This window comes from Chelonoidis abingdonii, chromosome 8, assembly GCF_003597395.2.
Source record: "Chelonoidis abingdonii isolate Lonesome George chromosome 8, CheloAbing_2.0, whole genome shotgun sequence".
Lineage (NCBI taxonomy): Eukaryota > Metazoa > Chordata > Testudines > Testudinidae > Chelonoidis > Chelonoidis abingdonii.
In genome coordinates, this window is record NC_133776.1 from 17236718 (window position 1) to 17260323 (window position 23606).

Here is a 23606-nt window from a genome sequence, read left to right on the forward strand (position 1 = left end):
GGGACACGCTTAGTGCTGGATCCTGGCGCTCTGTGGCCAATTGCTGGCAAAGAGGGGACTCCATTAAAAGCTGTTTCAGGCACATGTCATGCTCTTCTTTCATTCTTGGCCGAAAAGCTTTACAAATTCTACACCTTTCGGTTTGGTGTGCCTTCCCAAGACACTTTAGGCAAGAATTGTGAGGGTCTACTTATGGGCATGTGTTTGTTACAAGTGCTGCATGCCTTAAAGCTGTGGGTTCGTGGCGTGCCTCGGAGTCTAGGGAAGGGATAGGGATTGGGGAGGTATCTCATTCCATGCCTACTATCTAAATATATACAATAAACTACTAATAAAACTAAACACCAATTAGATCTAACAAGAAAAGCTAAGGGAGCACTTGCTGAGCACTGTTCCAAAGACCGTAAGATGGAACTGAAGGGGGTGGGGGGTCAGGTTGGCAGTGTCATATATTGAGTGCCACGAAGGCACCACTCCAGGCGGTTCCCTAACCAACCCGACGGGAGCTACTAAGGGAAAAAATTTCCAATGACTGTGCACAGGGTGCACGCGCGCACACACACACTTGGAATCGCCAAGAACAAGCACTCGAAGAAGAATCAGTGCGTCACTGATACAAGGCAGGGTTGTCTGTTGATCCAAATGAGAATTGTCTTCTAATCTTTAGTAATCCTGTCACATGAGAATTTTGCATGTATAGCAGATAGGGCAATTCAGCCTATGTGTACTTTATATTTTATTATACATAGCTGATTTGTACTACATAGCTTGGAACTATAATAAGAGATTTAGCAAACTGGGTCCATTATAAATGATTCTGCACATTTCTCTGCTGCCTGTCAAAGGCCAGGAGATCTTCTAGCTTCAAACAAGGCGGGTGTGGGAGTTCCTGTCTCACCAGAGGGGACTGAACCTGCAGGCATGCTCAGATAATGCCTACCAGCTGTTATCAACCAGCCACCTCATCAAGTGGGTGGAGGCAGGCCACTGCTAGGTAGAGGGACAGCAGAGGACTGTACTGAAGAAAGCTGGGGGCACAGGGAAACAGAGCAAGTGTGAGAGGTATTAAATGTGAGCAGGAGAGAGAGAGAAATAGCTGTTAGGGCATTGGTCTCTAAGTCAGTTCAGCTGCTTAGGTCCCCTGTTTCAGGAGAGGGTTCGCAGCTGAAGCCCTCAAAGAGAGGGGGGTGTCTGTCTCTGGTCTGTCAGCAACATAGGTGCCTAAACCCCTCTCCTCAACATTTTACTCCTGGTTAACTTCAGTAGCTTCCCACTCAACTGGCTGGCTTGTGAAAAATCCCTTTTGTAGGTGCCTAACTCTCCCTGTGTATTGTAGGGGGGAGCCAGGGTACTTCCCCTGGGGCTGAAAATTCCACTGAGTGGCAGGTTGCCTAGGATTTAGGCATTGCAGTGCTGAGTGGAGCAATGCCTAAGGATCTGCCCCATGTGCCCTTTTTTCCCATCTTGTAAAAGTGGTTTGATCTCTCTCTGAAACATGATTACTGTATAGTACTTCTCCCTCTCCTCCCCCTCCCCCCTCAAGACATACTGGAATTATTTCATGATTCTATCACCAGTGCTAACACTTTTTCTAAAGTTCTTTGCAGCGGTAATAAATGTTCTTTGAAATCATTTCTTCCATTAAATAAACGTAAGTTCAGCACTAATGACCACTATCAACCAATGGAATAATGGACTGCATATGCAATCAGCAGCTATATCTTTTCATATTTGTTCAGTTGCTATGTTATGAATAAAATCATCCAATGTTCATTAAGTAAAACAGGAAGCAACTGTGAAATTATACCAGCTGTTACAGGAAGTCTATTGAAAACAGACTCGTTCATTTGCATTGCTTGGGTTATTTTGTCCTGCTCTTAAATAAGAAAGCTACAGTATAACTCAGTGTACAGTGCAGCCTTGCACCATTTTATTCCATTGTCCTCTCAAACTTTAAGGCATATGATCAAAATCAATGATAAACTGAGTTCAGCAGTAAAGCATATACATACCAATTCTGAAATAAAAATGTGCACAGCAATAAAATGAATTTTGACTTCCAAGTATTTTACAAAGGATGATTCGTACCTCAGTGCCCCTGTATGGCAGGTAAATAACTACTATATTACTCTCATGTTGCAGAGAGGTTAAGACTCAATTTCTCTTTCAATCATATGACTTGGAATGGGGTTGCAACTCATGCCTCCAACTTGCAATGGTGTTGGATAGGTTGATAGAGAACTTGGCCCTATGTAGTTTGACTGGTACCATAGAATGAGTCAGTATCAAAGCTGGAATTAGAATACAGGAGTTTCTAGTTCCTAGTTCTGTACATTGAATAGAAATTATCTCCTTTTTGTTCTGGATTCAAAAGGTTTGACGGCTGCTTTAAATAGTAAGGTACCATGTGGATGAAAAATGTTGAACACAAAAGCCTATAGTTCAGTTCTCAATGCTAGCAATGGAGATAGGAACCCTTTAATTAAAAAACAAAAAAACCCACAAAACATAATTCTACAATATTCATTGATAATCCAAAATATTACAGCCTGGAGTAGCTACTAGATTTTAGTTTTTTTGATCATAACTGTAGCCTCTCCTTACATTGGATGGCTGATAAATAAGGACAGCAAAAGTGAGAGTTTACAGTTCCAAGTAGCCCAAGATCACAGAGAGCTGGCAGGGTGTGTGTGTGTGTGTGTGATAGCACCCCTTAGCTTGAAATAATAATAGCAACTCAGTGCATGGTTTCCATCATGCAGAGGGGGGTTACAGTTTCGTCTAATGCTTTTCAGCACCATACTATTAAAAATTGTTCCAGCACCTCTGCAAGTGTTTCTGGGATTGCTGTTAAGATATACTAAAAGGCATCAGATATGAAACTCAAGTCAACATGTAATTGGGAATTATTTAAAAAGCCACATTAGCAAACGAACATGCTGCCTCCAAGAGAAATGAGTTTTGGCACCAATCTCTGACCAATTATAAAGTAGCATTCACTGACTGTCCATCACAGGTGGAGGCAGAGTGGCTGAGATGCAGGAGCAAATACAGAGCCTGATTTCAGCTACACTGAAGACAGCAGAACTACTCTGGATTGATACCAGTGTGATTCCAAATTCAGTTTGGTTCCAATTAACAGAAATGTAAAAATTAAGCATGTGGGGTTTCCAGAGGTCTGACAGTAAGGGTACATCTACACTATGGGATTATTCCGATTTTACATAAACGGTTTTGTAAAACAGATTGTATAAAGTCGAGTGCATGCGGCCACACTAAGCACATTAATTCAATGGTGTGTGTCCATGGTCCGAGGCTAGTGTCGATTTCCGGAGCGTTGCACTGTGGGTAGCTATTCCATAGCTATCCCATAGTTCCTGTAGTCTCCCCCGCCCCTTGGAATTCTGGGTTGAGATCCCAGTGCCTGATGGGGCAAAAATCATTGTCGCGGGTGGTTCTGGGTAAATGTCATCACTCATTCCTTCCTCCGTGAAGCAAAATAAAGGTCTGGTCAATCCAATTTGTAGCTATATTCTGCTTATCTGGATTTTCCCTAAAGTTTAAATTAGATATGGCATTAGTCAGGTAGCACTGCTGTGCTCTGTTAAACAGCTTGTATGTTTCACCTAGAGGTGGCTGCTTTTCAGTGTGGTGGGTAAACAGCCTCTGGATGTACTGGTCGTTTATAAGGTACTTCAGAATCCTTTGAGATGAAAATGCTATGTAAAATATTAAAATATATAGCTGATTTGGGATTATAGAATTAATTTAGAAGAAAATTGCAAAACATAGTACTTGTTTTTTTTCGGATGAGACTAGTCATATTTATTATAAAGCACCATGGAGCCTGAGCCAATCAGATTGTTAACTAGCTTAAAATACACAGAGCTCATCTTTGTACAGCGATAATAGTGGACTACCCATTATCTGCTCAGATGGGAAGAGATTCTGTATTTTTTATTTTTTAATTTAGCAAGGTTATTTGTAAAAATTTAGGACATCTGTGGGTACTATAATATATTAACACATCACCTCACTGTCTCCTTTCTTAACAGTATGTTGTCACATTTGCAGTTTGGGCAAGACAGAATTGCTCATCTTCCCCTCACAGTCATCTGGTTTCTTCCAAGCTGCTCAGGCGACAACAACTACAGAAAAAGCAATGTTATCAGGGGCAACTAGCAATATATATAACATATTGCAACATGTTTTGTCATTTACAATGCATCATAAAAAGTTACATTGCTTTCTGACCAACACATGATGTAATGTAAAATGACATGACTACATGAACACATAACTTACTCAAAAATTTGAATTTCAAGAAATAAGCACAATGGGGTCAATTATTTTTTTACAATGATTTAAATTCTGACAGAAATTAAGTGAGCAAAAGGCAGGGAGGTTAAATGCTTAATTTTGTAGTGTTTAGTCATTTTTTTAAGGAAAAATCAAATAGGAGTAAATAATGCATTATGAAATCTGTATTGTATATCATTATCTATAATATTAAACAAAGCATAAGAAAGAATAATGGAAATAATATTAGTTACTTTCAGAGTGCGCATGGTGTAGCTGACTTTTTTCATGTTTTACATACAGCACCATAATCAAGTTATGTAAAAACAGTGGGTTTATAAGATTATTGTCTTTTGGTTTTGTTTTGATTTTTAATGGTAAGAGTACAAAGTAGAGTGCTCTTCATGCCACAGATCTGCTTCTTAAGATCAACATGGTGCACGCCATGTGAACTGTCACATTAATAACCCTATGCTGATATTCAAATTTTCTGTCTTAAGCTAAAAAGATTGAATACCCCTGCTGTTGTGTGGCCAAGATTGAGGGTGTCTCACTGACATTGTTCAAAGTTTATGAAAATATATGAATGCCTCAAATGTCATTGGCTTTGCGCCTCCAACAGACTGTGGTTTTATGAGAAACCAGTCTTTTAATCAAATGATTGAATACCTTAAGGTTGAATCCAAGATATCAGTTAATATCTAGAACGTGCTATTTGCAAATTTTGTCACACTGTACATATTGTGGTGCATTTTAAAGTGTTAATTTGTGCATTCCATATTGAAAATTGATCTTGAGTTTTAGCTTTTTGTGAAGCAAAAACATATGTTTACAAGCTCTATGATTTTATGTGACGGCTGTTGAAGCTGTCACATGTGCAACTTGATAACCGTGTGACACATACGCAAAAAAATTTGCTTGTTTAGTAACAATTCAAAGATTCATTATTCATGCAAAAACACTTTTTTTAAAATGATCAGATGGAACTAGTCTTCATTTTGCACAATCTAGTCTCACTGGTGTGCAACACAAGATAAAATAAAGCTGGAACTAGTGGTATTAAACAAATCAGAATATGGGTATTTTCAGATAATTATTGAACCAGATGGTGTTTTTTGTTAATTCTGCCATCAGCCTGAGAACTTGATGTCTTACATCTGCACTTGGTAAAATAAATTTTGCTACTGACATTATTTCAGTTTCTTAAAATATTTCAATCAGTTTTTACACCAAGATTTGCAAACATCTGCACACGTATATGGCTGTAAGATGAAATTATTTGAAAGAATTCTATTAAGAAACACTATTATCCCAAACTTAATTTTAAATGTATCACCCCTGCTGCTAAACTTTCTGAATTACTATTGCTGTGTATTAAAAACAACATTGCAAAATGTCATACCTTAAAATTTGACAGGGGATCCTATATAAAAAGTCAGTAAAGTGCTTCTGGGATGCATCTTGGAATTTCACAATGTTTTAGTTTGCTTTTGTAAGGTTGAAAGATTAAAATCATTTTAGCATAAATTAAACAAAATCCCCTCCCTCTGCCCCCCACCCCCATCATCTGAGATGTGTGACTAAATTACAGAGCTATACTACAAATTAAGTCAAAAAGATGATGGAATATAAAAGAATAAGCCACTCATGTTAATTTGAAACTATGTTATCGCCCTAATAGAATTGCCACAAACGTTATCCATCAAATATTGTACCTCATAAACATATGTGCTCAATCACTTATGCACATTTGCCAACTGCATAGGAGTTTTAAATACTTCCTTTCTGTGATCTGAATCACAGTTTGTCCTTGGAAAACACAACTGTAGCAGACCATACAAATGCATAACTGTCTTAACTTCTTCAGTGTTATACTTCTACAGAACAGCCCAACTAAGACACATTTTCATGCACGATAATGGATAAACTCCCCCTTTTTGAGTGACTGTCCACTTTGTATTACCAACTGTACAGAGCAGTCATCAGGCTAGTCTCAAATACAATGTATTTATTTTTTAATTTACTAAATATCATCATGGTGTGCATTTATACATGAATTCTGAAACAGCTGCAGTAAGATCCCAACTATGTTCTTTGTTGGTGAGATTTCATTAGCAGGGTTTTACAATGCTAGCATTTTGGTATGGTTAAGATGATGAACATGCCTGACCTGCTAGTCCAGTAAAAGTCCTCTGCATTGTCCTCTCAAGACATAAGGGTTTGATTCCCTATCCTACTCTCTTACTCCCTGGATTGACAGGGAGTGTTGCAGACTAGGCCTCTGATTTAAGAATGAAAGCCCAGTTGGTAAAAAACTGGGAGACAATGGTAGTGTCCCCCCATTTGTGTCTTGAAGTTATAAAGAATGCAGGAATAAGAAACAGTGACTGTTAGTGAGATAAAATGAGGGGAGGCAGCCTCCACTGCTATGACGTCCAGGCAGGACATTAAGCGGTGCGGGGGAGAGAGCCAGAATCCACAGCTATGGTAGTACAGAATCTTTTCTTTACACAGGAAAGGGAGGGGTCTGATGGAACTCAGCCCCAGTTGCTATGATGAGGACGGTTACCAGCCGTTCTGTATCATCTACTGGAATGACAGGGAATCATTCCTATTTTTACCAGGCGCCCCTGGCCAGCCTCACCTGAGGCTAGCCAGGAGCACTCACGGGCTGATGACAAGGACAGCTAGCAGTTCTACTGCACCATCTGCCACCGAGGAGAGGAGAGGAGCGGATACTGCTCTTCACTGCCACAGCATCGCGTCTACCAGCAGCATTCAGTAGACATAGGGTTACATTGAAAGAAGTCAAGAAACGATTTCTTCCCTTTCTTTCACGTGGGGGGGAGGGAGTAATTGTCGAGCTATACCCTGAACCATGCCGGACAATGTGTTTGAACCTACAGGCATTGGGAGCTCAGCCAAGAATGTAAATATTTTCGGAGACTGCTGTGGACTGTGGGATAGCTGGAGTCCTCAGTACCCTCTCCCTCCCTCCATGAGCGTCCATTTGATTCTTTGCTCTCTGTTACACTTGTCTGCAGCACTGTGTAGCCTGGAGATTTTTTTCAAATGCTTTGGCATTTCGTCTTCTGTAACGGAACTCTGATAGAAACAGTTTGCCTCCTCATATAGCGATCAGATCCAGTATCTCCGTACGGTCCATGCTGGAGCTGTTTGGATTTGGGACTCCATCGCCACCCATGCTGATCAGAGCTCCACGCTGGGAAACAGGAAATGAAATTCAAAAGTTCACGGGGCTTTTCCTGTTTAGTGGGCCACTGCATCCGAGTTCAGATTGCTGTCCAGAGCGGTCACAGTGGTGCACTGTGGGATACCACGCGGAGGCCATACGTTGATTTGTGCCACACTAATCCTAATCCGATATGGTAATACCGATTTTAGCGCTACTCCTCTCGTTGGGGAGGAGTACAGAAACAATTTAAAGGCCCTTTATATCGATATAAAGGCCTCATAGTGTGGATGGGTACAGCGTTAAATCGGTTTAACGCTGCTAAATCAGTTTAAATGCGTAGTGTAGACCAGGCCTAACAACAGTCTCACAAAATCTTTCAACCAAAAGGTTTCCAATACAGCACTCCTGAAACACATCTGAAAATAGGTTGAAAGTCTGAGTGGTCTGCACAATGGCAGTGGGGAGGGAGAGGGGATAGTTTGGTTAAGACACTGGGTGACTCCCTTTTCTTTGAAACAAGGCATGGGTACTTTTAACACCTCACCACAGATAGCAGCACAAGTCTGAAACTCATTTGGAAATGACCAACAATTAAATTACTTGTGATAAGTTTCTGGATTTTAGGATAATATGTTAAAATGCTAAGCAACTTAGCTGTCTCAGGAGGCTGAGGCAATAAGTCAGGGGTCAGCAACCTTTCAGAAGTGGTATGCTGAGTCTTCATTTATTCACTCTATTTAAGGTTTTGTGTGCTAGTAATACATAACATTTTTAGAATTTATTTGAAGTAAATAAGGTTTCTAAATGTTTAAAAACCTTCATTTAAAATTAAATTACAATGCAGAGCCCCCCGGACCGGTGGCCAGGACCCAAGCAGTGTGAGTGCCACTGAAAATCAGCTCCTGTGCCGCCTTTGGCATGCATGCCATAGGTTGCCTACCCCTGTGATAAGTCAAGACAGCTGGATTATGAACTTGTAGGTTCAAGGAGTCAGAATGTTGTATTCCTACAGCATCTCTGCTATTAGGCTCTTTCCCTAATCAGACATAAAAAAGGCTCATAACTAAAGTGTAATTTACCAGTCATTTGAGTCATTCTCCTTCCCTTTTGTCTCTTCTTGAAGCTACATTACATTCTATGGATCTAATCCAGTTCCCATGGACTTCACTAAAAGTTGGATCAGGCCTCAAGTGGGGCAACAACAAAGTCTTTAATATTTATATGAGAAAATCTGAGACACACATCACAGGATGGTCATGTCCCATTTGTCTAATAAATTCTACTAAATTTCTAGTAATCATATATTTGCTCAGTTTCCACAGCTACTAGTAAGCCTCCTCCCCACTGGCATACTCTCTAATGCATACAGTACTGATTTGAGAATGAGTTTAAGAATATTTGAGTCTTTTATACATTACCAGATAAAGATCAGAAAAAATTAATGTGCACTAGTTGATAGAGAAATTAGATTGAAAATTCTAGTCTACCCTGTACCCAGAGCAGGTTTCAGTATAATATCACCTCTAGATGTTGACCTGTAGTTTTCTGTTTAAGTTTATTAATTTTAAATTTATTTTCAAAACTGGTTAAACTAATAGTAATCACATTTTATCAGAAAAGAGTAACTTTATTACACTTGTTATATAGCTATAGGGAGGAAAATCAATGAGGCCACTAACATTTTATTGCAATAAGGAAATTTTAATAGAGTAACTGTTTAAATGCTCCACTAAATATAAATAAAGTTGTTCCCATTAAAGTCATCCTACTAGACAGGCATATAAGTTACGAAGTTTAAGTCAAAACCAGTAAGGGGAGTAGAAACAACTTACTCTGAAATACTTTGATTTTAAAAGTAGCCACGTATCTTAAGAGAACTGAATGCTGGTCAGTACCTTCATTATTTCCATATCTATGTTTGAACCCTGTGTCTGTTTTGGAAGTGTGTATGCAAAATGTCACATGTCCACTGATTCTTTTTAGTTGTTGAGTGGCTACAATTTGATATGCCAGCATCTCCTATCTAACCCTAAAATAATTTTTAAAATAAGTACAGTGAATTTAGTATTTGTGGACATATCTAATAGAATTGGACAGTGAAATACTTTTTGTCCACAAAACGGCTCCCAACAATAGTGCACCCTTTCTCATGTTACCCTGTCAATGTGTCTCAGAGCTGAGCACTGCAAATTAGGGTTACGGGTAATTAGGGGTTCAATGTGTACATGAGCTAGATGTTCCATCCAGTTCACAAAGTTCCTTTTTAAAAGGTGATATATGAACCAATAAAGTTTGGGAGCCAGTGGATTAGAAGATAGTTCCATTTCCATGCCTAGTTAAGCTATGAACTCTCCTGCCAGGGTTGGTAAGGGTTTTGAGATCTAGACACCTGTCTAACTAGGAAATGGCCTGCCATCACAAGCTCATTTCAAATAGGTCACTGCACAGACAGCAGGTGACCGCTTTACTAAAAAGGTATTTAATATTATTCCAACTTAGAATGATTAAACTTAATTTTCTCAACAGGATTATTAAGATGTCATTTCATTTTAGCTGGGGAAATAGAGATACATTCATTGCCCTAAAGGCTTCAAAACAGGGATAGCCCAATTACTTGGAAAAATGCTGGACCTTATTTTCAAATATTAGTAAAACCATTTTCAACTGAAGTATTAACACTTTTATTTTATTTTTTTTTACACACTCTCTCTCTCTCTCCTGTTCTCTCTCTCCTGTTCTCCAACTGGCTTTTAAAAACTAGACAGAGGCCAAATGTCAGTCTGTCTTGATTTTAATTCACTGAACTCAATGGGAGTTTCACTTGAATAAAGACAAAATTTAGCTTCAATGTAGACTACAAAATGGTTTTACCATCCTGCATTTTATAGTAAAAGCAAGGGTTCCATGCTGTTCTTGCTCATCTGAAAGGAAGATGCATGTGTACCATTTTATATATGATAATAGGGGGTGTTTAGGGGTACAACACAGAACCAAATAGCTAAAGACTGTTGTACACAAAGGCTGCAGTTCAGTTCCCAATGCTAGCAACGGAGATTGGAACTGCAAGCATGGCAGATATCAGCTTCTGCCTGAAGGCAGTGTGGTGTTGAAAAGAGTTGCTAAACAGAGTGGAGAGAGGAGTTTTGAGCCAGTGTACTATCCCATTACACATGCACATCTAAGGTAATGGATGTAGCCATGGATCTGTTAAAACAAGTCACTGTAAACACCAGAAACACACAAATGTCAAAGTTTGCCAGGGAACAGGTGAATAAAAATTTCATCTGTATCAATAGAAAAATGCATAACAGATCCAATCTCTGTTCTCCATACAATAAATATTCAGAAGTACTATGCAAATTAGACCATATCAATGCACATGTAAAATGTATATATTTGCACAATCAGAAAAATTAACATCTTCATTCAAAACACTGGTAATGGAAAAGAGCAATTCAAGAAAATTGTTTTGTCAACTATTGAAAATTCAAGCAACAACTAGCATTCTTTCCTCACAGTGATGTCAGGGAGAAATAATATCTGTGTTCACTATTTCAATTGGTCTGAAATTGAATGATTCAGAGGAATTATGTTGTCTTAACTTTTTAAATGCTTATATAACTAAACACAAAATGTTCTCCAACAGTCTAGCAAATAAGATGTGTGAGACAAACTGAACATTCAAATTGCTTCAGCAGTTTTGAAAACAATTTGATCCTGGTCATCTTCTGAATTAGCTTTTTTGTTATCTGTACTTCTGAACAAATTAATACTCTCAAGATGTGCCTACTCATCAGTTAATATAGTACTCCAGTTTCTGAATACAGAAAATGTTAATATTAACATTAAGGCATACAGACAGCTGTGTTATCTGCTTTTGTTTAATAACGATCAGTTTACTCACTCAAATACATGGAATAGTGACAGGAAACTAAAGCTCCTGGGACAAATCTACCAATCACGAACAGATTCTGTGAGGTCCTCCATCTTGCGTTTCTCTGATAAACACACCCTGAAATGGTTTCAATTATACAAACTGAAATTTGGATAAAAATTCTAAATAATTAACAGTTAAAATAAAAAGGGTTGCTTTATTTTAAAATTACGTACAGAATCATTTCTTCTTGAATTATGATAGTGGGGGAAGTGAGGGGGAAAAGACGACAGCCATAGTTTCCAAACTATGCTGTTCCCTTTGCCTCCTTGAGATGACATCTTTCTCTGAACCAGATGTACAAAACAGTTTGGATTTCTTAAGTTGGTGGTACACAATTTGCACACAACTGAAAACACTGCAGCCAAATAAGCACTACCAGCTTGTATGTCTAGCAAAATACTTTAAAATTACCTTCTGCTAAAACTAGTTGTCTTAAAAGTTTTTTCTTACAATTTTATAAAAATCAAGAAGAACGTCAAGAGAGCCATGAACTAAGAAGTGCTTTACTTAACTAGCTATCAAATGAATATACTAGGAATAATGTGAGATTTGGTCATTCAACTTTTACCATTTTACAAAGCTATTTTGAGTAGGCTATACTTACTGAAAAGTTATGCAAGTACCAGAAAATGACAATAGGGAAACTAAGTTCTTCCGTATGTTTTGACGACTATCTAGACAAATTATAGGATCTGACAGAAAACTTGTCAAATTGACAAAACTTTTGTAAATGTGTTTTAATGACTTCAGATTGTACCAAGTAATCAAGCTAATAGCTTTTTAAAAATGAAGAAACTAGATATAAAACTGTTTGGATAACGTGTATTTCAAACAAATGGAAAGAATGTTACTGTAACTACATTTTGGTGATCAGCCAATGAAGAAAATCCAATTGTTTTGCACATATTCAGTCTCAAAACTATAGTGAGTTAGGATTTTTCATGTAAAGGCCTAGTTTCTTCTTCCTCTTCCTCCTCCTCCTCTTCACAATCTCCTTCATCTGTTTGCTGTTCAAGTTCCTCTTTTGTGATCATTTCAAAATCATTTCCATTTCCACTGCTATGCTGGGATCGGTCATCCTCACGCCTATCACTGTCTGTGTCTGAATGTCGCTCTCCTCCAGAGCCATCTGCTCCTGAGTTGCCTGTTGCTTCAACTTTTCCATCCTCATCTTCCTTTTTCTCACTATCTGATTTCTCCTCACTGTCAGACTTCGGCTGCTTTTTGGACTCTGATTTCTCCTCTTTCTTTGAGTCTGTTTTTGGTCCCTTGTATTCGTGTGTGTACAGGGGCCTGAAGGAGTCAATGAAACCCACGTCTGCTGTCAGATTTGGCAAAAACCAGAAGTGATGCCTTCCTCCAGTTATCAGCCAAATAATGAGGAAGAGAATGCAGCGGGCTGTGAAGAGAGAAAGTCCCAAATATTTTATATAAATATTTACAACATATAACCACCGTGTTCATTAGATGCCTCTCCCCTGCTGTACTCAAAATCAAGTTGAGGACAGACAAAACACACAAAATACACATGAAACTAAATCCCTGAGCTAGAAGAATGGGTCTAACAGCATGTTCTGATACTTAGTGGTAGTGATCAAGAAGGCGGCAAGAGGGGAAATTAAAAGGTGCCATCTTTCAACACCCTCCCAAAAATAAAAGTCTGATACAAAGTTTGATGATAAAAGTTAGAAACGGTAAACAGGTAATAGACAGAAAAGTCTATTCCTCTGCAATGGGATATGATCATTTGATCTTAGCCAAAGACCAAGTTTTCTCTATTACAGTTTGTAAGTCTCCATGAAAAATAAGAGGGTCAATGACTTCCCATCTGCATTTTTAAGAACTATTTTGCTCAGCTACACACCAGCAAGTCAAAAAGCAAGCTTGATTACCTGCATCCAGCTCCTCAAAGGTAATTAAGCTAACTTCCACTGATTTCAGATGTGAGGATCTGGGCCCAAATCCTTAACAGGTGAGGCCTGGTCTACACTACGCATTTATACCGAATTTAGCAGCGTTAAGCCAATTTAACCCTGCACCCATCCACACAACGAGGCCCTTTATATCAATATAAAGGGCTCTTTAAACCGGTTTCTGTACTCTTCCCCGACGAGAGGAGTAGTGCTGAAATCGGTCATTGCATGTGGATTAGGGTTAAGTGTGTGGCTGCAATCGACGGTATTGGCCTCCGGCGGTATTCCACAGTGCCCATTGTGAGCGCCTCTGGAAACCAATCTGAACTTGGTCACTGGCGGTAGACAGGAAAGCCCGCGCGAACTTTTGAATTTCATTTCTGTCTTGCCCGCGTTGGAGCTCTATCACGACGCGGTGCCGAATGCAGTCCCAATCCAAAAAGAGCTCCATGGACGTGTGGAGATATGGATCTATCGCTCTATGGGGAGACAAATCTGTTCTATCGAGCTCCATTACAAGACGAATGACAAAGCATTTGAAAAATCTCAGGCTAATGACAGACAGAGGCCACAGCCAGTGCTGTGTGACAGCGTAACAGAAGCCAAGAATCAAATGGATGCTCATGGAGGGAGGGGGGGGAGGGGGATGAGGGACTTGAGCTTTCCCACCCAGTTCCCGAAAAGCATTGTTGCATTCATGGCTGAGCTCCGCAATGCCTGTAGAGTCTAAAGCCATTGTCCCAGGTGGTTTCAGGGTATACTCGTCAATTACCACTCCTCCCCCATGAAAGAAAGGGAAAAATAGTTTCTTGCCTTTTTCAATGTCACCGTATGATCTACTGCATGCTTGCTGGTAGATGCGTGCTGCGGCACTGAACACCAAGCTCCCTCCCTTCCTTTCTGATGGCCAGCGGCACAAAGGTGGAAACCATCATCATCCGTGAGTGCTCCTGGCGGCCTCAGTGAGGTTGCCTGGGGGCACCTGGGTAGGAATGGGAATGATCCCTGTCATCCTTGCAGTGGTGCAAAATGCTGGGTAACTGTCCTCATCATAGCAGCTGGAGGCTTCCTCCCCCTCATTTTATCTCGCTAAAAAGTCAGTGTTCCTTTTCCTGCATTCTTTATTACTTCATCACACAAATGGGGGACACTGACAGGTAGCCAGGGGGGGTGTGGAAGGAGGGAAAGCAACGGGCAGGGTTGTGCAGGGGCCCCCTTTAGCAAAAGAATGGCGCAGCCTCACATTTTCTGCGGGATCTCTGGGATCTGACCCGAGCCAGCTAGTTGTCCTGCGCTCTCTAGTAGACTTGCCCATATTCTAGGCAGGATGATCTTAATTTTAACAAAACCTAAAGAGAGCGGAAATGAACCCGTGGGAGTCTTCCAATTTTGCCATGCCCACCCCGCTAACTCAGCCAAGGCCAACCAGGAGACCCATGAACAGCAGCAGATGGTTAAAAAAAAAAAAACAAAGATTTGCATAACCATCAGCTTCATCACCGAGTTTACAAATGGCAGATGTGGTAACAGGGATGGTAAACCATCTCTGCTACCTGCAAGGCAAAATAAATGCTGCGTGTTAGCACTGGGCATACCGTGTCTGTCGCAGCATCCAGTACACATACAGTGACAGTGACAAAAGGCAAAACAGGCTCCATGGTTGCCATGCTATGGCATCTGCCAGGGCAATCCAGGGAAAAAGGGCACGAAATGATTGTCTGCCGTTGCTTCCATGGAGGAAGGACTGAGTGACGACATTTACCCAGAATAACCCGCAACACTGTTTTTGCACCATCATGCATTGGGATCTCAACCCAGAATTCCAATGGGCGGAGGAGACTGCAGGAACTATGGGATAGCTACCCACAGTGCAACGCTCCAGAAATTGACGCTAGCCTCGGTACATGGACGCACACCACCAAATTAATGTGCTTAGTGTGGCTGCGTGCACTCGACTTTATACAATCTGTTTTACAAAACCGGTTTATGTAAAATTGGAATAATCCCGTAGTGTAGACATACCCTGAGTCATGTTCTCAGTTTTATTTCTTTTGCAAGTGCCTATGTGTTGGTCCTGAGCTATTCCTTTAGGGTACTGCATCTAATTCTGCCTAGAAGGCAGGTGGCCAAAATGCAGGCCTCTGATATCAAGATGCAACACATACCCGATGTGACAAGCTGTTTTACTTTCCTTTGTATTCTATCTACAAGCAATCTCCATAAGTTTATAAGTAACACACTGTTTCTAGGTCTGGGTGATTCCACCTCTGCCAAAAGCCTGAACTGGCTTTTCAGGAGGAAGGACATTGTGTGGCCAACAAGAAGCACTGCCTCTAATTTGTAGATGATGGTCCTTTTCCTCGTCTCTGTTGTCTCAGACTTTCTATGCTCACCTGGGTCACTGTTTCTCCTCCAGTTTAAAGACCCCACCACCATGACCACCTTTATCTCATCTCCCAACCTTACTAACATGTCTCACATTAGAGCCGCTGCTACTATCTAGTGCCTAAAACAAGAGTGAAGCAGCAAGAGAGGTCTAACACGAACAGTGGACCAGAGAGCTCTGATAAGACAGAGCGATTGTGCTGTCCTAAGGACTATGATCTCCACTATGCAAGATCAAGAGTGCACACCCTGGTGTAAGCCTGCAGCCTGAAATGAACCCTGAGGAACACTTTTTTCCAGTGCCACAATAGTGACATATAGTGACCATTAAGGAATTACATAAGATTAATCTATGGCGGTGGTTCCCAAACTTTTCCTCTTACTGCCCCCCCATTACCAGTAATGAAATGTGTCCACGGTCCCCTGGCCAGGAGCAGGGCTGTGGTGGGGAGGTCAAGCCGGGGCTGGGAGCAGAGCTGAGGGCAGAGTGGGGCTGGGTGGCACTTTCTTCCCTGTGGGAGCTGGCCCGGGCTTCCCCAAAGGGGTATATGCCTCACAGATTGGGGACCACTGGTCTATGACTATTTTAAAAAATACGGGTAAAATTTTCAAAAGTTAAGCTGACAGACAGATTTAGGAGCCTAAGTACTTATTCCACTTTTACAGGTTAGACAGGGTTCTAAGTCACTTAGACACTTCTGAAAATTCTACCCTGCTTGTCCTGTTCATCTAATTTCTATTGATAACAAATGACACTTACCAACAGCAAGGAAGAGAATACTGGCTACAAAACAGCCTGCACCTACGCTGAGGTAATAAACACCTACTCGCATCTCTGCAGGCCAAAGCGGGAAGAGAGTTGCAGCTATAACCGCAATCACTAAAAATGAAAATAAAAGTTTGAGAAACATGGATAAGATACCAATTAAAGGGCTATAGTGGTCTGGTGTTGTTGCTGTAGTGATGTTTGTACAGCACTTTGACCAGGCATCAGTAGCATAGTGTGGGGGGGGGGGGGTAGTCGGGGCAGTGGCCACTCCCCCACTGAGCACAGGTGGCACCTTGTCAATTTCTTGGCGCCTTTGTACTCACCCGGGGGAGCAATTTAAAAAAAAAAAAGAAAAAAAAAAGAAAAGAAAAGGCGCCACCCATTGCAGCGCTTTTATTTTACTTACCCAGCGGCACTCTGGGTCTTCGGCAGCGGGACCTTCACTCGCTCCGTGGGTCTTCAGCAGCATTTCAGTGGCGGGTCCTCCAGTGCCACCGAAGACACCTAGAGCGAGTGAAGGGCCCGCCGCCGAAGACACGGCACGCCACCGGGTAAGTAAAAGCGCTGCAGTGGGTGGCACCTTTTTTTATCGCTCCCCCTTTTCCCTCCACCTGACTACACCACTGCCAGGCATTCCCATTATTTGATTGCCATTCAGAAACAGAGTAGGATTTCTCTTGGCCCAGAAATACACATATATAAATGACCAGCTTAGGCCATAAAAGCCCAATAGAACATGCTTAAGTTTGGAGAGCAAGTGAATATTCCCACCCTTTCATTTTTTGCTTGTTTTTCAGTCCCCACTCTCACCCCCCTTGTCTTTCTTAGAGTTATGCAGTTTCTGCTCTCCTGCTATTTGCTGAAGTCTACAAGATTGCGTAAACACGTAACTGGCTCCCAGCACCACTTTAGAAGCTAAGCACATTACCTTTCAAAGCCCTAATATATCATGGTCATATAAATTATATCATCTCCCACAGAGAATTGTGCTGATAGAGAGATATGATATGAACATAGAACTGGGAGCCAGCAACTCCTACATTCTAATGCCAGCTCTGACACTGACTTACCCATGTGGCCTTGCCTTGGCAAGTCACTTCACCTTTCTGCCTCAGTTTTCCTCATCTTATAATTGGATTAAATAATATTTACCTACCTCAGGGAGGGTTTGAAAAGATGATTTGTATAATTCTCAAGATAAAAAGTACCATATAAGTAGTAAGTATTCCCTGGTAAGTGTAGACAAAATCCAATATACAAAGCATACTGTAGACAACACCCCCACCAGTTGTAGCATGTAACAATAATTAGGCCCTCTATATACTGATCAAAAATATTTATCCATCTACCTTAGGTATTTCCAAGATGCCCATCACCATAGTGGTTAGGCATAAAGTGTCAACATGATTCTCTAGAAAGGTGCTATCATGATTTCTAAAATCAAGGAGGTTGGGTGCCTTTTAGGCCCTAACTTTTTCCATTTCCTTATTACACAGCAGCAGCTAATGAAGAATAGACCAGTGTGTAAACATTAAAATTGACCCAGACTGTAAAAAAAAAAAAAAAAAAAAAAAAAAAAAAAAGCAGCCTTGGGCCAAGTGATCTACATAAACAACATTGGGAGGTGGAAGGGCAAGGGTATCAATGATGAGTGTTCAGTACCTATTAAGGACACAATCTATTAGTGTTAAGTAATTCAAATCTACAGATCAGTTAGTAGGTATAACTGTAAGTGAGGTGCAAATTGATAAAAATGTTAATTCTGTGTCTGAATCTGAGAGAATAAAAAGGAGCCTCACTATTCTGAGGTTTTTACTGCATGCACCTTTTCTCTCATTGGTACCCAGGCTGAAGCAGGTATCAAATTAGAGCAAAGTGTAAACACTAAAAGGTTTGTCCATGGGAAAGAGACAGATGTCTTGAGGAACATTAAGATCTATTCTTACTTACCAAGAACAAGTCCCATGGCAAATGTTTTAAAATGAACTGGGTCATAGATCCACACATACACCTGCAGTAAGAATAATCAGGTTAAAATTAACAAGTGATATTCCCAAATAAAGATCTTTGGTAAAAGCTTTCAGATTTGTTCCCTCATCTGGATGTTTCTTTATTACCATATTACTTTAGTACTATGTTACATTCACCACCAGGTGCCACTCTGCCCTCCAAGTCAGCACTGCACCACGGTACAGCATTGTGGTGAGGGGCACTGCATTGCTGGAGGTTCCGTATTTTTGGATGAGACATGAAGCCAACGTGTATGTCAATTCTGCTCAGTGAAGTAGCTGCAGAAGCAGATATATACCACCCCTTTAAGCCTACACAAATTGCCTCAGCAATGCACTGATCTTAATCTGACTCAGTGAGCAGAAGGCCTAACACAGTACTTTTATTGGAGAAGGATGTATAATATAAATATTTAATATTACACTGGTGCTATATCTTTTCAGGCACAAGGATGAAGGATGGGAGCTTCCAGCATCTGAGAAATGCTCCTTTTTAGAATATATTGTTCACACTCTGGTATGTGTTGGTGCCTTTATTTAAAATATTTTAATGATTTTAATGACTTATTAGTATTATTTACTCCTGAGGGCATACTGTGCCAAAAAATTAAAAATTCTGTGCACAGTATTTTAAAATTCTGCAAATTTTATTTGTCAGATAAATGGGGAGGCTCCAGCACAGCACTGGGGAGCACAGGCCACTGGCTGCACAGAGGTGAGAGATCACTGTGCAGTCCCACCCAGGACACAGACTTAGCAGTGAGGCTGCACCCAACCCTGACACTGCACAAGGACTGGGCCTGCCCCAGAAACATCCCAGGACCATGCCCCTCAGTGCCACGTGCACCAGGTGTGGGCAGGCAGGTGCAGCAAAGCAGGATCCAAGAGTGGAGGTGCTTGGTGTGGGTTCTGTGTGGGGGCACTGTGGGTGTGGGGGGCTCCGTGGGGGATCTGGGTGCACAGGCGCTTGTTGGGGGGGTTCTCGTTGCAACAGTAATAGGAGTCTGCAGGGGGGTCCAGGTAAAGGTGGTTGGGCTCAGCAGGGTGGGGACCCAGGTGCAGGTGGCTCTTGGGGAAGGCCAGGTGCAGGGGGAGTGGGGCTTGTTGGGATTCTGGGTGTGGGGGGGAGTGAGGCATGGCAGGAGGGTCTGGGTATGAGGGGGTCATGATGCATGGGGGAGCAGCTCCCTGTACAGGGATTTCTCCCTCTGCAGCTGAGGAGCAATGGGTGCAGGAAGCAGGGAGTCTGCAGAGCTTCCTACAGCCAGGGGAGAAGTCTGGGGGTGGGTCCAACACAGCCCCGGATGCCATGCAGGGGAAGAGGAAGTCCTCCCCAGCCCAGCTGGGACTAGCAGCTGAGTGCAGTGCAGGGTAAGAGCCACCAGCTGGGGTCTTCCCCAGTCCCACCCTCTGCCCCACAGTGATTTACCTCTGTGCCAGCTGCCCTGGGTACCCAAAACATAATGCTGGGGAGAGTCGCATGACCGCTCTTGTGGCTTCCCCGTCAGAAAGTCATTTTTTCTGCGAGGAAGAAAATAAATCTGCGGGGAACATAAATTCTGCACATGTGCAGTGGCACAGAATTCCCCCAGGAGTATATTATTTCCCCATTATTAATACATAGCCCTTTACACTTTCAGCATCTTACAAAGATTAATCCTCACAGCTCCATCAGAGGTAAAGAAAGGAAAGTCACTTTCATCTGGCTTAGTTGAAAATACCATTTTAGCTGTATATGTCTACTTAGGGCTTGAAGTTTAGCATGAGACTGACAAACTTCCCTAGCTCTCAAAGACTGACATTTTCCAGTGCTAGTAGTTCTCTCATTTACTGACCAACCAGTGGTGCCTCAATGTCCCACTAGATCATTCGTTTGTAATGCTTTAATGAGTGGGAAGCATGGAGTTCTCTAAGAATCATTTGTGAGCAAAAAATTAGCTAAATGGACAAAAGGTAAGTCATCAAGGGTTCATCTCCCAACTGTAAGGAAGTAGGAACACATCAAAGGATATCTTCAGAGAATTACAGGTAAATAATTTCCCCTTCTTTTAAGCAACAAAATCACTTTCTGGAATGGATTCCTAGAAGTGTTACTTCTTAAAAGAAGCTTTAGCCAATGATAATTTATGAAAGACGTCTTCTCTAGGAGTTCACATAAGGTAACAGACTCACGGAAATGAAAGAGCCTCAGAAATAACACTAAATCAAAGTGTTTATGGAGCTTTGGAGGTATTGTCCATGAAACCATAACTTCCAGTAAAAAACAAACTCACTCATGTTCCCAAAGGGAACAAATATACTGCTCTAGGTGCCAAGAGGCACCGAGGAGAAAGAGATCAAGGGAAAACAGACATCAAACCAGGAGGCTAAAAAAGAAGACAAATGTAGGAATAAACTAAGGTAAGGGAGATAAGTTCTATCTGATAGGCTCAAACAAATGGCAATTAGGAGCAATAATTTATACCCAGTACAGTGTCATCTTAATCCCCACAGCTGCATCACATTGTATCAAAGGTGTTCATGGGAACTACACAATCCACTTGAACCACGAATTCACTCACCCTAAGGAAAAAGCTTCTTGTCAAAGTGAGGAATACTTTGAACTAGTATGATTAATGAATGTCATTAAAGCCAGATAACATCTTCATCTAGCAGTGAAGACTCAAAGTACCTGACAGCAGTAACTGGTGACCTTCACAGCTGAAAAGAAGGTGACCGTTACGTCAACTGCATACCAGACATATACAAACCCACTACTGTAGGTACTCACCAATTTTGTGAGGAAAGTGTCTCTCAATGTATAATCTGCAGGACAGGCAGAGAACTGGAACCAGTCATAACATAGAACATAGAACAGTCACAGTTCTAACAGGACACTCCTTTGCTGAACACCGTCAGCAAGGAATTTAAGGAAACATTTCAGGGGCCAATGAGACACAGCAGTTGGTCTATGTATGAGACACATTTCCCTCTGTTTAAATGGGTAAAATCACTGAAATACAGAAATTCCCTTGTCTCAAAATATAAGTGCAAGGGCAGGAATCCAGATGGTATGGTATCATTAGAGAAGTAAATCATCTGATTTAAAGAAGAGGCAAGTGAGGCACGGAGAGGTTAAATAACTTAAGGCCATACAGAAAGTTGGTGGCAGAGTCTAGTTTAGAATTCAGGCATGCCTGACTCCCAGTCCCATGTTCAGACCATGAGGCTTCTAGATGGCAACCACTTTGGACTCCCTTCCCTGTAACTGAATTTGAAGTATTTAAAAGTACTTCAATACGGCTTGCCCTACTAGCAAGAGAGGCCAGCAAGTTCCACCCATGCTGGCAACGATCAAAAGGGCAGAAGGAAAAAATCTGGAGAAATTAATCCGTTTCAGTATTTTATTGTCAATGTACTGGTCATCAATAAATACAGGAAGTGTAGAAATAAAAGTTACACACAAACCTCACCTCATTTCCATCCAGAAAAACTTGATCTTCATGTGGCTCAAGTTTAAATTTTCTCTTGGTTTCCTTTTTCTTGGGTGTTCCTGGGTTTTCATCCTAAGAACATATATATCAATAATGAAACAGAAGGAATAATTAAAAATGAATTTAGAGACTGTAAAAGGCCCCAGATTCATAGGTCCCATTTTGAAATTTTGGCTGCATCCATATATCATTATTACAGAGTTGCGTATGAGTGCTGAACAACAAGAATACTACTGCAGAAGCACTCCCCATTTTGGATCGAACAACCTTACCCTTTAAAAACTAGGTTTTCCACAGTAGTTAGTAGTATCTGCTAACAGATTTGACTATCTTCTTTTTTGGGTTGCACCTACCTTCTTGCACTCTTCTTTCTCACCATCCCTTCTCTTTTCCTTCTCTTTCTCCTTCTCCTTCTTAGTCTTTTCATCTTTGCCACTTTCCTTCTTGCTCTTTTTCTCATCCTCTTTCCCACTCTCAGTCTTTCCTTTCTCTTTTTCTTTTTTTGTGTCCTTATCAGGCTTCATTTTCATCACTTTCAATGCTCGGTGAAAGAACTGTTTCTTCAGGAGTCTTACAATAAAAAGGTTATATTACTAAATCATTTAGGAGTTACTGGTGTGGTTATATATTTAGAACACAATTATGTTATTGGATATCTGCGACAGCATAATGCAAAGACGGTGTCACACCAAGCAGGACTGTTTATTAATAAACATAGTGGGCCTGATTCTCCTCTGCCTCACACCTGTGTGCCTTCTTTGTATGCCTGTGCAAAGTGGGAGTAAAACCTCTACTTTCCTGATTCGGCTGCATTTTGCAGAGATGCAAATGACAACACCAGGAGCAAGAGAGAGGAAAATCGGGTACATTGTTTAAATTATTTTTCTTACACCCTCTCATTTGATACACTTCCTTTCAATATTTCTCTTTAATTACATGTCAACATTTCTCATAGCAGCAGGAGATATGGGAAGTGGACATACAACTTACCAGGCTGTGGGGTTCAGAGCTGTAGGTTGACCCAAGATGTACTAATGTAACCAAGATAATACACTTAGACAACCACATTCTGTGCAGTCCCAAACAGAAACTTGGTGCCAAGTGAAGGGAAAAGTGTTGGGGAGACTTTTACATTTGAGAAACTAAGTACACCTCTACCCCGATATAACGGTGTCTTCGGGAGCCAAAAAAATCTTACTGTGTTATAGGTGAAACCGCGTTATGTCGAACTTGCTTTGATCCGCCAGAGTGCGCAACCCTCCTCCCGAGCACTGCTTTACTGCATTATATTTGAATTCGTGTTATATTGGGTCACGTTATATCGGGGTAGAGGTGTATTTGCCAACTGAGCTAGCCAGAGCATAAAATACTGTGGTCATGGCCTCTGCCATGACAAGGGCAGGTCAGGCTGGGGCTGCAGGAGATAGGGATTAAAACACCAGAGAATCTGGCCCTTACTTTGTGGTCTAGTTAGTTTGAATTGTTGCCACTGCTTCACCCAGTAACTGATTCTCATCCTTTCATTTAAACTATTATTATTATTATTATTACAGATCAGGTACCTTTGTCAGAGCTATTTACCTAAATATTTTACAAGGAAAGAAATCAGCTGAACTATTTCATTG

The 23606-nt window shown here is 41.1% G+C and overlaps 1 protein-coding gene and 1 long non-coding RNA gene across 3 annotated transcripts in view; one reads left to right on the top strand and one right to left on the bottom strand.

Annotated features, from left to right (window-relative positions):
- The window catches only part of LOC142047184 (uncharacterized), a 39075-nt gene extending 17121 nt beyond the window's left edge, over positions 1–21954 (top strand). The window contains exon 4 of the long non-coding RNA XR_012656354.1: positions 18953–21954. This is a non-coding gene — a long non-coding RNA (uncharacterized LOC142047184). The remainder of the gene's footprint in view (positions 1–18952) is intronic.
- Positions 9472–23606, bottom strand: part of SEC62 (SEC62 preprotein translocation factor) — a 35580-nt gene continuing 21445 nt past the window's right edge. For both annotated transcript variants that reach the window (XM_032783704.2, XM_075068402.1), the window contains exons 4-8: positions 22335–22551; positions 21961–22053; positions 18450–18510; positions 16491–16610; positions 9472–12831 (exon numbers count right to left, since the gene is read on the bottom strand). In XM_032783704.2, the coding sequence (XP_032639595.1) occupies positions 12362–12831; positions 16491–16610; positions 18450–18510; positions 21961–22053; positions 22335–22551 (961 nt within the window). In that variant the 3' untranslated portion in view covers positions 9472–12361. The remainder of the gene's footprint in view (positions 12832–16490; positions 16611–18449; positions 18511–21960; positions 22054–22334; positions 22552–23606) is intronic.